Source organism: Vanellus vanellus (genome assembly GCF_965231255.1).
Source record: "Vanellus vanellus genome assembly, chromosome: 9".
Taxonomy (NCBI): Eukaryota; Metazoa; Chordata; class Aves; order Charadriiformes; family Charadriidae; genus Vanellus; species Vanellus vanellus.
The window spans coordinates 11,155,759-11,169,510 of NC_138914.1; the positions used below are offsets into that span (position 1 = coordinate 11,155,759).

General features: G+C 48.5%; 1 protein-coding gene across 2 annotated transcripts in view; it reads right to left on the reverse strand.

The window, feature by feature from the left end:
• Positions 1–786: 786 nt before the first annotated feature.
• The window catches only part of TMCC1 (transmembrane and coiled-coil domain family 1), an 86,880-nt gene continuing 73,914 nt past the window's right edge, over positions 787–13,752 (reverse strand). For both annotated transcript variants that reach the window (XM_082487491.1, XM_082487492.1), the window contains exons 2-4: positions 11,256–12,190; positions 4,694–4,829; positions 787–1,992 (exon numbers count right to left, since the gene is read on the reverse strand). In XM_082487491.1, coding sequence (XP_082343617.1) covers positions 1,678–1,992; positions 4,694–4,829; positions 11,256–12,190 — 1,386 coding nt within the window. In that variant the 3' untranslated portion in view covers positions 787–1,677. The remainder of the gene's footprint in view (positions 1,993–4,693; positions 4,830–11,255; positions 12,191–13,752) is intronic.

The window sequence follows — 13,752 nt, forward strand, 5'->3', positions numbered from 1 at the left end:
CTTTGTTACAGTGAGAGGGACACCAGTTAAAAACTCAGCACAGATTGAACGTGGATTCCTTGGACACGCCGCCTGCCTGCCAGTACCAACAGGTCCCCAGCAATGGCATGTTGCTGGACTTGAGAGTTACACTGGAATCTGACATTTTCTTTGGGGCTTCCAAAAGGTACCTACAGTGAGTACTTGCCCCACGGCTGAAGAAGAGGATGCTCTCTATGGCACACCGCACAGGCACAGCATACAAAGAAGATCTCTACACAGACACACAAATGATCTCACCAGAGCCTGACAGGAGGAAAACTTTGGTTTCACTTTTTAGGGGTTTATTTAAAAATTTAATCAGAGCTATTTCTGAGACAACCATTCTTTTAAGTGGACTGTTGATTCAGTATTTCTCTCCTTAAAAGAACCTGTCTTTTCTCTAGGAAGGGATGAAGAGAAATTCCTTATTCTTATCCTGAGGCCAGGAATGAGAGATGACATGGAAATGAGGAATATAAACATACTCTTCTTTACATCTGGAGAAAGAAAAAAAAAAAAAAAAAAGTGCGGAGAAGATAGATGTTTTTCATGATGCTGCATCTGTATGCTCAGGAGGACAGATAAATGGCATATGAATAGCGCTGCGCTCCAGACAGGCTGGCACTAGAAACTACTCTCTGCCCTCCTCAAAACTGTTTCAGGACAAGACGGCTCACAATTATTCACGCATTTCTTCATTTAAAAACATCACTTCTTTATTTAAAAGGAAAAAAAAAAAAAACCGCAATGACCCTCCCAGCCCCTTCCAAAAAAACCCCCAATAATAATAATAATAATTATAATAAAAAATCCTATTAGAAACAATAAGGAAGCACTGAGAGTTTGAGTATTACACTCTTCAAGTATGCTGTTCGGATTTTTTTTAAATCTGTGAATATACATATATAAAAAAAACCTTAAAAGTGCGACCAAGGGCTTCTGCTTAAAGATAAGTATTTCAAGGACTACTTCAAAATACTGTAGCACGACTGTGCAGTTACTGTGTATGGCATGAGGCTTCCACTTCATACGCTTAGCAAAGTCAGCCAGCCTTACAGAAAGTTATCGTAAGTCAGGTTAGCACAAACGGTGACCCCAGACGCTGAACTGGGAAAGAGATCCACACGTTGCTGTTTTTCTCTTGTTAAGGAAAGAAACCACTCTGAACGCATACATTTGGACATGGAATGTGAGCAGACTTCACAGTAAAAGTTTAGTGTTACAGGTTTGCTGTGGTACCATCACTCAAGGCTGTGCACTAGATTTCGCTTTGCTCATCTCAGGCTAACCACATTCTCTTCTTCCTGACAGGTTTAGTACAGTAGTTCAAGCCACAATTTAAATTGCCCATTGGTATGCTCCAAATTTCTGTATTTTATTTATTTCTTTTGTACACTTTAAAGAATCTTAAGATTTGCATCCAAAGAGAACCATGCTACATAAAAATTATCCAGGATTCTCGCCAAAAAGAGTTCTTGAATAAAATCTAAAAAATACTATTGCAATGCATCTCGCAGAGAAAAAACGTTATTCTAAATGTAAACAAATTCACTCGGACACTTTAAAACTTCAGCGGAGTAGTTGCTGACTAATCTTTGCCACGCTTGCTCACCGAGAGTGCCGGGAGGAGGGTGATGCAGCCGATTCCTGCCACCATCATCTGGGGGGAGACAAGAACCGTTCCAAGTAGCCGGTGATGGCATCCCAGTGCTTCCACAAAAAGGCAATGAAAACCACTATAAATAAAGTGCTGAACGTCCTATTGCGAGTCTTCATGAGGGGCACGACGCAGTTGGCCACAGTGGAGACGAAGACGAGGAGGACAGCCATGACAGCCAGGAGGATGTTGATGAACTTCCCCAGCAGGTTCCTGGCCGTGGCATTCTCCAGCCCCTCCAGCTGCACTACTTGCTGCTGCTGCTGCTGCAGCTCCATCTTGGAGATGCGGGTCTGGCATGCTTCCAGTGCCTCCTGTGGGCAAGAACACACCGCTGGGTTGCCAGCACCCCACAAGCCCACCCCAGTGGTGGACAGCCCACAGCTCTTACCTTACTGACTAGGCCAGACTGTGGCTGCCCTCCTCATGCCTTGAGGCACCTCCTGCAGGGCATGAGTCCCTACACTGATTTCAAATCCTGCCACAGGAGTAGAGGAAGCTGAGCCATGTCAGGGGACTGAGGGTGAGGAGCCCCTTGTTAACTAGGAATCGCTGTTTGTACACAACTCGTCATCGCAGTTACACCAGAGAGTCTCAACAGAGAGATGACAGCCTGGGCTGAAGTCAGGCTTTGTTAACACACACTTCAGCCGCCACTCTGCACTGTCCCTGCCTGTCCCTAAGCATGGTGCAGTGGTCACCTGGGACCTTACCACCCACGTGCCGTGCAGCCGGGCCTGGAGGGAGGAGGGTGCCGACAGCCCTCAGCAACCAGACAGCCCGTCTATCCACAAAGCGGGGCACCCAGTGAGCCGCTCATTTCAGCTTTGGTTTCAAGAGACCACTGAGAGGACAAAGGTGCTGTGTCCAGACAGCACTCCTCCTCCAACTCCTCCTCCTCTTCTGGGATACACATTCCCAGAGCCTCCCATCTCCATCACTTTCCCTGCAGTGGCTTGCGCTTGTCTGACTCCATTCAATTCTCCAGCCAACCTGGCAGAAAACTAAGTCAACAAAAACAACTAATCAAAAAGGCTTGGCCGCATTCTGCTTGCTCAGTGAGCTGAATGAGCTCAGGAAAGGTCTGAGGAGCACCAGGGCTGGGACTTCCCAGTTGGCGTACAGGAGGAAGTCTGCTCCAGACCGCAGCAAGCCATGGTGTAAGCAGAGCTCCAGGTGACACTGGAAGGGTTGGAGAAAGTAGATGCTTCTTACCCTTGTCCGAGAGATGAGACTTGTGAAACTGCCTCTAGGAAGAGGCTAAGCAGAAGTATGTGGGACTAAGTATGTGGGCTAAGCAGAAGACTGTCCTGTACAAAACACCTCTAAAACACTGTTGACTTGGGGGTGACTGTTTTCAGACCTTTTCACAGTGCTGAACCTCAAGTGGACCAACCCAACCTGCAGTGCAACACTGGTGACATGCCATGGTGAGCTAGGCAGGAGGAAGAGGGTTTTAAGGCAATGAATGCAATGAGAGTTTCTGCTCTTGAAGATTCAAAGTTACAATTGTTTCATTAACTCTCCCTCAGCATTGTTTTTCTCAGACCTAAAGGCCCCAGACCTAAAGACCAACTTTGGGTACCACCCAGAAGTCTGCAGCAAGCAGCAGTCTCTCTCAGACTGATCACCAAAATAGGAACCAGGATTCCCTGCCCTGTCTCTGTTCCACTGCAACATCAGCCCGTGCTCCTAACTAGTTTTTAACGCAAGAAAACTTAACACTTACCTTTTCCCCAGCAATGCTGAGGAACAGTTTGTCCCAATTTGCAAGTTTACACTAAAAGCGCTGAATCATAAAATGAAGATTAAAAAAAACTATTGAGAAATCCCCATTTCAATTTAAGTTTTCAACCTTACTTCTTCCTGCCATGTTAAACTGGAGAGGACAACAAGACCTGAACACTGTAACATTCCGCCAAGGGAGAGCCTCCCGTTTTCTCTGTCGGAGGCCATGGCAACACTGCCCACAGATGCCGATTTATTTTAACCTTGAAGGTCATTGTCACCTGTTACTTTTCTCTGCCATTGCATCATGCCCGCAGAGGTCAATGAAACACGAGGGCTGCTCTTCAGCTATGGCCCCTGAAAGCTCGGGGCAAACTGATGGGTCTCTTCCAGCGGCACGCAACCCGGGAGGCCGCTGGCTCTGTTGGGCTCGCAGCCGCAGCCACACGCGGGCCAGCAGCACCGCCGGCCCTGGCTCCAGGGAAATCACCTGCCTGGGGCTCCTCAGGAGGAGGAAAGGCAGAACTTTGACCTACAATTCTCTGCTCACGCTATAAATATCTCACGTCAGCGATCAAAGCCGAGATGCCTGCTAGAACTGGCACAAGTATTTAAAACGGACGATAGATCTGTTTCTGAATAGGCCTTTTTTTAGAAGGTTTAGCGGCTGCTCACATCATCTCCCAGGTCTTTTCCTCTGTGGAAGGCCCTCCGACTCCACAATCTCTGTTTCCATAGCTCTGGTCTTTTACATATTGAAAGAAACTTGTCTTTTAAAAATGCCTCCTTATTTGGGCAAAACTAACAGAAAGAATTGTTTCCTGACGCAGTGCAGTGGACACACAAAGCCATTTTTCCTTAGACATACATGATCATTGCTCTAAAATTAGTGACACAGAAACATACTCAGGGTTGGTTTGCTGGGAACACTACTGTAAAAGAAGTGTTCAGGTCACGGCCCATTAGTTTCGAGTACCCTACACAACCCTGCACAACAAGGGGGCACAAAGGGGGTGCAGGCTCTCACTTGTCTACAACTTACTTAGGAACTGTGCTTGGTCCGGACCAAGCGGCAGTCCGGGCTCTGGTGGGGGCAGAATTGCCAGTGGGTGGGTGGGCACAGCCCCTCTTTAGAGAAGGGACCCGAAGAGACACCCGAGGGTCAGAGAGGAAACAAAGGCCCTTTCACAACTCGTCAGTACACACCAAATATTGAATCACAGAACTGTTTCAAAAGTGAGTGCTGGTGGAAGTCAGGACCTGAGTGCCCCTGGTTCTGTCACCCACCTGGATGTCCCGGGCTCGCTCGTAAGACTGATAGGCAATTTTCTCCTCCATGCTGGCCAGCTCCTGTTTCAAATTGAGGATCTCATTCTGGTGGAGCTCAGTCAGGTCGTTTAGCTGCTCTTCGAGTCTTTCACACCTAGAAATTATATACATGGTACAGTAGCTTTAATGAGAAGAGGATGACAAAATCACACCAGTAACAATCAAGCAATGAACATCACAGACTTTTTACCAAAACCCAGTGTGGCTACCCCGTCGTTACAAAAGCAGGCTTTACAGTGTAAGGCCCTGTCCCTGGGAACTGAGGAAATCCTTTCGACCACGTAAGGTAATGTTAATCCTGTTCCTATCCTGGGGAAAAACACACAGAGCGGTGAAATGACAACTGTCAAGTGATGCAAGAAATCAAGGACTGAATTAGAGTAGAGTAAGTTATTCCTCAAACTTTTGTTTAAACCAAACAGTTTTCGTTCTACTACCTTAAGCTCTTAAGCACTTTCATCTAGACTAGGAACAGTAACTGGCATAAAAATGACACAGCGATTAAACATGACCGATGCCTCATGATGGTCCTGTCTGATCTTTACATATGAGGTCACATGGAAATCTTCGACTTATTTTTTCTTTATCTCTCATGAATGATTCAGCTTAACTAGCAAAGGTCATCATATTATTTATAAGGAGGGCACATGAATCATTAACCTGCAGGCTTATTTTTCAGTTTGCTACTGGTGAATGGTCTGGGAGCAGTCCTGAGAAAAAGGGCTGCCCAGAAAACTGAGATATGGCAATTCTGAGACGTGCGGTTTTGTTTCTCGTTGAGGGAGTTTTAAGTTGACTTCAACAATAGTTCTAGAACGTTATTTTAGAACTTTCAAAATACATTAGGGATACTTTGCATTTGTATGTAGGCATTTCATTTCTGGAATTTCAAGTCCAAACTTACAAGCAACTCATGCTTCAATAACCTTTTAAAATCAGGCAAGTATTTGTATAACTTCCACAAGGTAAACGTAGGCAGAGAGCTCAGCCACAGCTCCAAGGTGGGAGCGGTGAACTGGGCATCATCCACGCCATTCTCTTCCACCACGCTTCCTGCTGGTCTCTCATTCTCAGTTCGTTATGAGCGACAGCTCTGATGGTAACTATGGTGCAGGTACAGCTATTGCGGCCATTGGGGTTTTTCCACACTGATTTCTACTGACTGTCTTCTCATGGTAACAACATGGTAAAAGCTTACTGTGTAGCTCTTATCATCTGACCCTTGGTACTAATAACTGGGACATTTCTATGGAATTAAACACAGAGATAATTCCTTATTTTAATTTCAGTTCCCCTCTGACTCCATCTGAATCTGTTAGGTTGATGGTTGGACTTGATCTTGTAGGTCCCTTCCAACCTACACAATTTTATGATTCTACGATTTTAATTTACACACACACATGCGTAACATGGATAAACAATATTTATCTAGAACAAAGAATTTAACCACAAGTTCTGAAACTAAGACAAAAATCTCGCTTCTGTGGTTTTTTTCAAGATTTTTGGTGCTTCACAAGCTAAATATTCAGAATCTGTAGGCACAAGCTAGCCCTTAAAAACAGTCTTGGGGATTGTTTTTAATTGAAAAGCCTGAAGAGAATTTTCATTTACATTCCCAATGCAGTATTGCTTTAAGCTAAGAAGGAGCCAGACATAGCATGACAATTTCCAGCAATGAAACACATGTGGTCAACCCGCAGTGAGACCGACAACCACTGCTGACAGGGCTCAGCCCAGAAAGGTGCCGAAATAGCTGTGCAACCAAGGCAGGACACGCAAGAGAACTGGTTTCCCAAGAACAACGAGCTGCGAACAAGGGAATAGCCATGTGAAGACTGGCTAATGAAGAAAGAGCCCAGATAATTAATATTGCCATTTGTTCCCACCCAACTTAAAAAAACCCCAACTTACCGACAACCAAAAAATCACAACTAAACCCACTCTAAGTCCCAAAGGCAGCATAAATTACTTGAAATACATTCACTTTGTTAATATATCACAAAATTCTCCAGTGGGTTTGTTACACAAGAAAGGATTTAAGCATTTCTGAAAATATCATGATTATGTCTTTTAACCTCCTCCCACGTAAACGCCCTTCATAAAACAGCTGTTGCCAGGCAGCTTAGATCCTGTTCTCTAACAAGAAACAATTGTATTTTAATAACTTCAAACCTACCTCAATCTACAGGAAACATAAGGAAACCCTGCAAATCTGTACAGTTAAAGAGTTTAAGCATAACATGATTAGCAAAAGGGTTGGCTCCAATCCTCCCTGCCCTAACGCTGCACTACCGCCTTATTCCCCAGCCATGCTTCATTTCCCTGCTTGACCCCGGAGCTTTTGCAGTTTGCACCCAAGAATCAGCTGCACTTTCGGACATCAGCGTGTTGGGCAACTGCTGGAATTGAGTTATTAAAAAAAAAAAAAAAAAACAAAAACAAAACACCACCAAAAAAACAACCTATCCAGACTTATTTTTGAAATTACACTTCCTCCATTCATCTCCTTTTCACTCCTTGTCCCATTATCTACAATTTAGAAAATTATCTTTTTTTCCTGCTGTTTTCTACTGGTGTCCAAATTTTAAAAGTTCAGAGGGGTATGTGTGATGTAGAGGGCCCTAAGCCAGGGTTCTCCTATTGAAGGACGGCTCACATTTAACTCAGAGGTATTGCAAAAATAAAAGGGATAGAACAGCTGTCAAGAGGGTTAAGATTATACTCACACTTCCCCTTCTAATGCACAAGGGCCAGTGTCTATGCAACAGAGTCTCAACTCGTCTGTGAACACAGCAGTGCCTTGAATGATCAAATCCCACTTTATTTCAGGTGCAGAAAATGCCTCATTAGAGTCCAAGAATTATTTTTCACTAGCTAAAATGTGAAATTTCCCCTTACAATTACTAGCCTCTAGATTAACAAACTCCAGCACAAGAACTTTTCTGTGTAACAGCCTAGTGCTGACTGTCACAAGCATCCCATCACCAGAGATGGTCATGTGGAAGACAGCCGGTACGCTACCAGGAGCTCAGCTGAAGTACGGGATGTGGGAACACCTCACTGAAAAATGCCAAGTCAGATTTCTACACCCATCCTGAGTCTCGCTGTTCAGGAACCAGGGGACTGATGAGAAAAAGGCTATGAGACACAAGTACGGCCATCTCATTGTAAGAGCTTTAAGGCATTTTTAAGTAATAGCTGCAAAATAAACAGCTAATACAGCCTATGTGAGGGAGAGACTTTATGATAAAGATATTTTATCTGCGCTCAGTAGTCCTCTGGCAAGTTCAGAAACTCTGATGAAACTGATGCTGAAAGATCTTCACAGTATGGGGCGAACGGAGTTTAATACCTCTCTTTGTGGACTTTTATTTTTATAGCTACTTCATACAAAGTCTCACCTGATCTTTATTGTTATGCTGAGCACACTGCATTCAATAGCAGAGTATTAGCTAAAAGCAATTCTCTATTTGCAATACACTCCACATCTTCTATCCAGATGATACAGGAGGGACAGAGCTCGCTCCCCAGGGAGCAGGAGCTGCTCTCGGTGCCCACATTGTGCCGTGCTCCCAGCTCTGGACCTGCCCTGGCCGCAGATGGCAGCTCCGCAGGGAGGTTCCCGTTCCTGCCTGGCGAGTGAGGGCCCGTCCGACCCAGTGCACTGCCCGGCCGTGCTCCAGAAGGGCCTCTGCCACCTTCCAGACCTCGCAGCTTTACTGCGTTTGATCTATTTTAAAATCAATCATAAGAATAGACTGAAGTCCAACAATTAGCCGAGAGCAAGGATCAGGTAAATGAGAGCACGCCCATCCAGCACCCTGGCTGGCGGATTTCTCCTGACGGGAGCGTGGGAGACCTAATTGCCCTTTCCACGGATGCCGGGCTTGGGAAGAAACCCAAACCCTCAGACTGGCCACACTCCAAATATGTGAGCTCATGATTTCACCGTGTACAAACGGGTTCCTAAAGGGACACGCAAGATGAAAATACTCAGCAGGAACTTTATTTCAGTCTCAATAGCACAGAAAGTCCCTGCTCCTATCAGTAAACAACCGCCACCTTCCAGCCGATGAGATAAGCAGCGGCAGGCTATTTCAGCGCCCGCTCCCGCTGCAGAAGAAACACAATGAGGGCCAAGGCGCCGCCAGAATCTTCCTTCCTCGGTGACTCAGCCCCAGCGCAGTGGTGCGGAGCTCCGGGCCGGCACGTGCTGGCAGCAGGCAGGCAGGGCAGCACTGCCGCCCCGGCACCCGCAGCGCCGGCTGGGGGAACCGGAGCGACAGCACTGGCGAGTCCCTGCCCCACAGCCCGTCAGCAAACCGGCACTGACAGGCATTGATAGGCAAGGTCTGGGAGCGGGGAGAGGGAGGGAAGAGATTGAGGAGGCCATGGAAAACCTGTGAGGCAAGCCATGGCTGGAAAACAGAAACTGCACAAACACACAAGGAAAAAACATCAGAACCCGCAAAAAAAGAACATCTAAGAAGGAGGAAATGGACAAACAGCCAGCTTCCAGGTACCACACACACACTCAGTGTCGCCCTCTGAGCAAAGGCTTCTCCAAAATACTTTGTTTTTTAAGCTCTAAGTGAACTCAGTGCTTGTTTTTGAAAGCTTCCCAGAAATAGAGCAGTTATGTGGTATTTATAGCTTTTAAAGCCAGTTATGATTAATTTGAATCCCCAGCCTCCCAGCTTCAAACCACAATCTCCATTCCCATCTTTTCATTTTTCCAGAGGAGAGCTGAGGAAGGAGAGGGGCTCCTCGCTGGAGGAAGAGGTGTCAGCCCTCTCCGCCAAGGCGGCAGCACTCTTCCTGCAGACACATCATGTAACCTTCCCGTTCTCGGGGTGATGTTGGCTTTTGGCTTCACAATTTTTTAAAATACAGAAGCTATCAAACAAGACTCTAGATCTGTTCAATGCGGCATTTTTCTCATCGTGATTAACCTACAAGCTCCTTGCAGATGGTGCAGTTGCCTGCCCACCCATGGAAGCCCACAGAGACAAGGGCGCTTCGTGTGGTCTAACTGCTCCTCTTTAAAGGTTACACCTTTAACTAATTTGCATCAACATCCCGAATGGCAGGACTAAATTACTACTTTTTTAAGCATTTATAGGCCAAATACAGATTCTCCCGGAAGCTTTTCACTGCAGGCTGCCTTGGTTCATGGTTCAGCTCTGGACTCAGCTCAGGGGAGCACTCAGTGAAGGTTAACGGCGCACGACAGGTACAACTCCGTGCTGCACCAGCGTCAGGACCCACGTGAACCTCACTAGGTGGTTTCAGGGAGTAAGTAGCCAGTGTGTGGGGGCCACATCAGCCCCCATGGTCTTCTATCGTACTTTCAGGCCGCTCCTTCAGCTGTGCTGCGCTTGCATATAGCATTGCACCATGAATGGCTGCTGCTGTGCGTGTGAAACAACCACTTACACAGGAAGAGACAACAGGACCCCCCTCTGCGGGGGAGTGGAAGATCAGACTCCGCATCGCTTCGCTATGCGAATTCATGACAATGAGGCACTAGCAACCAAAGCTGCTGTGCTGGGCGCCAGTTTCAGTCAAATTGCTGATTGTTGCAAAGCAGGACTAGAAAGTGGCGTTGGTCTGGCTTTGTCTACCCCAGCTTTGCAAAGCACACAGCAAGATTGCTGTCTCCACGAGATCCTAGCAGGCTAAGCCTTTTCAAATGTTTTCCCAATGACCTGGCACCAGCATGTCTAAAGAGCTGTAGGGCAACTCCATGTCGCAGTGTGCAAACCAACTCTGCGAGTGGCACACGGAGCTTCAGCTGGGCTGTCCCCACACCCAGCAGCTCTGTCGAGCCCCATGGGCCATGCTTTGCAGCCTGGCTGAGGCGACGAAGGCCATAAGCAGCCTCATTACAGCAGCCTGCTCTCTTCCATCAGCACGAGGAGTTGAGCCCCTTGCATCTGTTATTTAAAGTTAAAAAAGTTGATTTAGACTGCTGCATCCTAAACGGCTGCAGAAGGGCAGCTGGTAACTCGTCCTTCCGGAGTCGGGGGACGAGCCCTTGTTCCCGGCGTGTGACAGGGAGGACAAGGACACAAGACATGCTGCTGCACAGGATGGGGCAGCCTACTGAGAGCTCTCAGAGGGGAAGGGAAAGGTTCTCTCTGCACCTCTCCATGGGGTGCTTTCCCAGGGGTGGTGGGGACAGCTGGCTGCCAGACCAGGGCAAAGCGCTGTCTGGATAACAGTAACTGCAGTAGTGTACCCCTGGTCTTTTGGGACACCTTTCTAAACCTCTTTGGCTTTACTTTTTATCTTGGAAACACTATGAAATAAACCTTTCTCCTTGTTATTTCCTTCTTGTACAGAAAGGGAGATGAGCAGCAAGATAACGATATTTACGTAAGACAAAGCTGGGAGGGCAAAATCCTGAGAAGATTGCAGAACTTCCATCTGAATCAGTCTGTGGAGTTGTACTAACCAGGACTCTGGTACTCTGCAACTCACTGTGTTTAATTCTGAAACAAAGTACAAAAGTACATACCTGTACCGCTCCTCCTGCAGAGTCTGCATTATCAATGAGTAATCCCTCTGATAGCGAACCTTAAGGTCCTCAAATGATTCTTCCAGTCTTGCCTGTGTCTCTCGAATTTCTTGAATCTCATGCAGTATTGCATCAAACCCTGAGCTCTGCATATCCAGAGTGTTTGTTTTGGAGCTGGAAGCTCCCACAGGGCCCCCTGTTGTGCTGTTGGCTCCCACTGAGCCCGACGTGGCACTGGAGCAATCCTCTTCACTGCCATATTTTGGGCTCGACTGAAAGTTCTGAATAACACCTAGGGCCTTGCCTCCTGCCCCATCTTCCTGGCCTTCTTCTAAGGAGTCTTTCAGATTTGCAATGTTGTCTGCGCTCCCAAACTTGTTCCGTATGAGGGAGGCAATCTCCCGGGGTTTGGAAACCACAGCTCCTGCTGCTGAATGCGTGGCTTGGGAGAAACTGGAAAGCCCACCTTTTACGCTGTCTACTACTCCCTCGCTGAAGCCAGTGACTTTTGCTCCAACATCTTTCAAACCCTGATGCATATCCCTGAAGACATCCTTCGGCTGCCGAGGGATCCCATTTTGCTCAATCTCTCGCAGCTTTCGATGGTAATGTTCTAGTTTCTTCTGCAGCTGCAAGATGGTCTGGGCTGACTTTTGATTTTTCTTCTCAAACACTTGCTTAATGCGGGCGCTCTGTTGCTTGTCTGCATTGTTGGCCAGTTTCAGGTACTCTGCCACATTGTCATCACGGGCTGTTTGCTCGATTTTGATCTGCTCAGTCAACTTCAGTATCTTCTGCTGCAGGTGTGTGATGGCCACTTTTGTACGCTGAGGATCTGGGGTCCCATCAACAGAGTCTGCATTGATGCTGCCATCAGTGCTCGAGGCCACTGCACTGGAGGTCTGCGCAAGGCTGCTGACTTCCAGTCGCTCGATCTGGGCAGGGAGAGAGAGAAATGTAAGTGCTAATCACCAGCTTTGCTAATACAAAACCTCTCCTTCTTTGTGCCAACCAACTTGACAAGTGGATGCAACTCTGCAAAAATGCGCCTTTTTTCACCTGGCCAGAGTACAGTACAGTACCAATCAACTGAGTTTCATGTGCTTTACAGACATCCAGTAAAAGCTGAGAAAAAAGCAAAACGCCTCGTACCTAATCCAACTTAATGGCCTCAAACAACCAAGAACTCAAGTACAAAGCAAGACGGGGCACCCAAGTTTGGCAGGCTGAATTCTCCGAAGTTCTGGTGTAAGGCCAGTGACTCTATCAGCCGGTGAGGGAGAAGACAGAGAAGGGAATAGTGAGAGAGGAGAAGATGCACAGACCAAGTTCACAGCAAACACAAGTTACTCCCGGTGCTCCATCTGCTCATATGAAAGCCATAACGAGCCTTACCGGAAAGCAGCAGACCTGCTAGGGTCAGCGTGTGGAGCAGAAGTCGAAGCCCACGGAGCCCCGCGCCACCCGGCCACAAGCTGCCCCGGCCCGGCACAGCAGGACGCGGCACGAACGCCGGGTTAGCCCGGGAGCAGCAGAACACCCTTTCAGCGCGAGCCAACCGCGTGAATAACCCAGAACCGCGACAGTAGCCCAGAACGGCCCCAGTAGCCCAGAACGGCCCCAGTAGCCCAGAACGGCCCCAGTAGCCCAGAACGGCCCCAGTAGCCCAGCCGGCTCCGACGCCGGCGCTGCCCCCGCCGGCAGCGGGAAGGGAAGGGCCGAAGGGCCGAAGGACCGGGCGTTCCCGCCACCGCCCCCCCCCCCCCCGGCTCGGTGCCGCGGGAGATCCCCGTGCCCCCGCCGCCCCCCGCGGTACCTTGGCCCGGCGGAGCAGCAGCGCCCGCTCCCAGTGCATGGCTCCACCGCCCGCATGGCCCCGCCACCGCCGCGCCCCACCTGGGCCCGGCCCCGCCCCCGGAGGCCTCAGGGAGGGGGGGGGGGGGGGGGGCGGGCGCACACCTGGCCCCGCCCCCGCGCCCACAGCCTGCGGGAGGGGCGGGGCCTCGGGAGGGGCGGGGCGGGGCGAGGCGGGGCCGGGGACACGCCCCCGCTCCGGGCTGGACAGTAAAGTCCAAGTGACACTCGGTACCACTTCCACAGACTCTTCCAATAATAATGATAATAATAACAATAACAAATCCGTTTTAATTGGGTTTTAAACTGCGCAAAGCCAAACAGGCGTTCCAGCACCCTCAAACAGCCCCAGCGCGTACTGGAGGGACAGGCTGCCATGCACATTCCGCACACACACTCCAACGGTGCCTGCCTGAGTTTGTCCCCGGGCCCCGCAGCTGGGCAGCACCCAACAACTGCCGGCTAACTCACGGCTCACCCCAAACACAGAACAGGTCTATGTTTGTCTCGTGAATATAGACTTTACAAAACAAAAAAAAAATGCTATCAATCCCTCCCTCTGGTTTCGGTACTCTGTATTTACGATTTAATGCCACAAACCCGGCAGCAGAGCGGCAGCGCCAACGAGTGCTGAGCGGGGCCA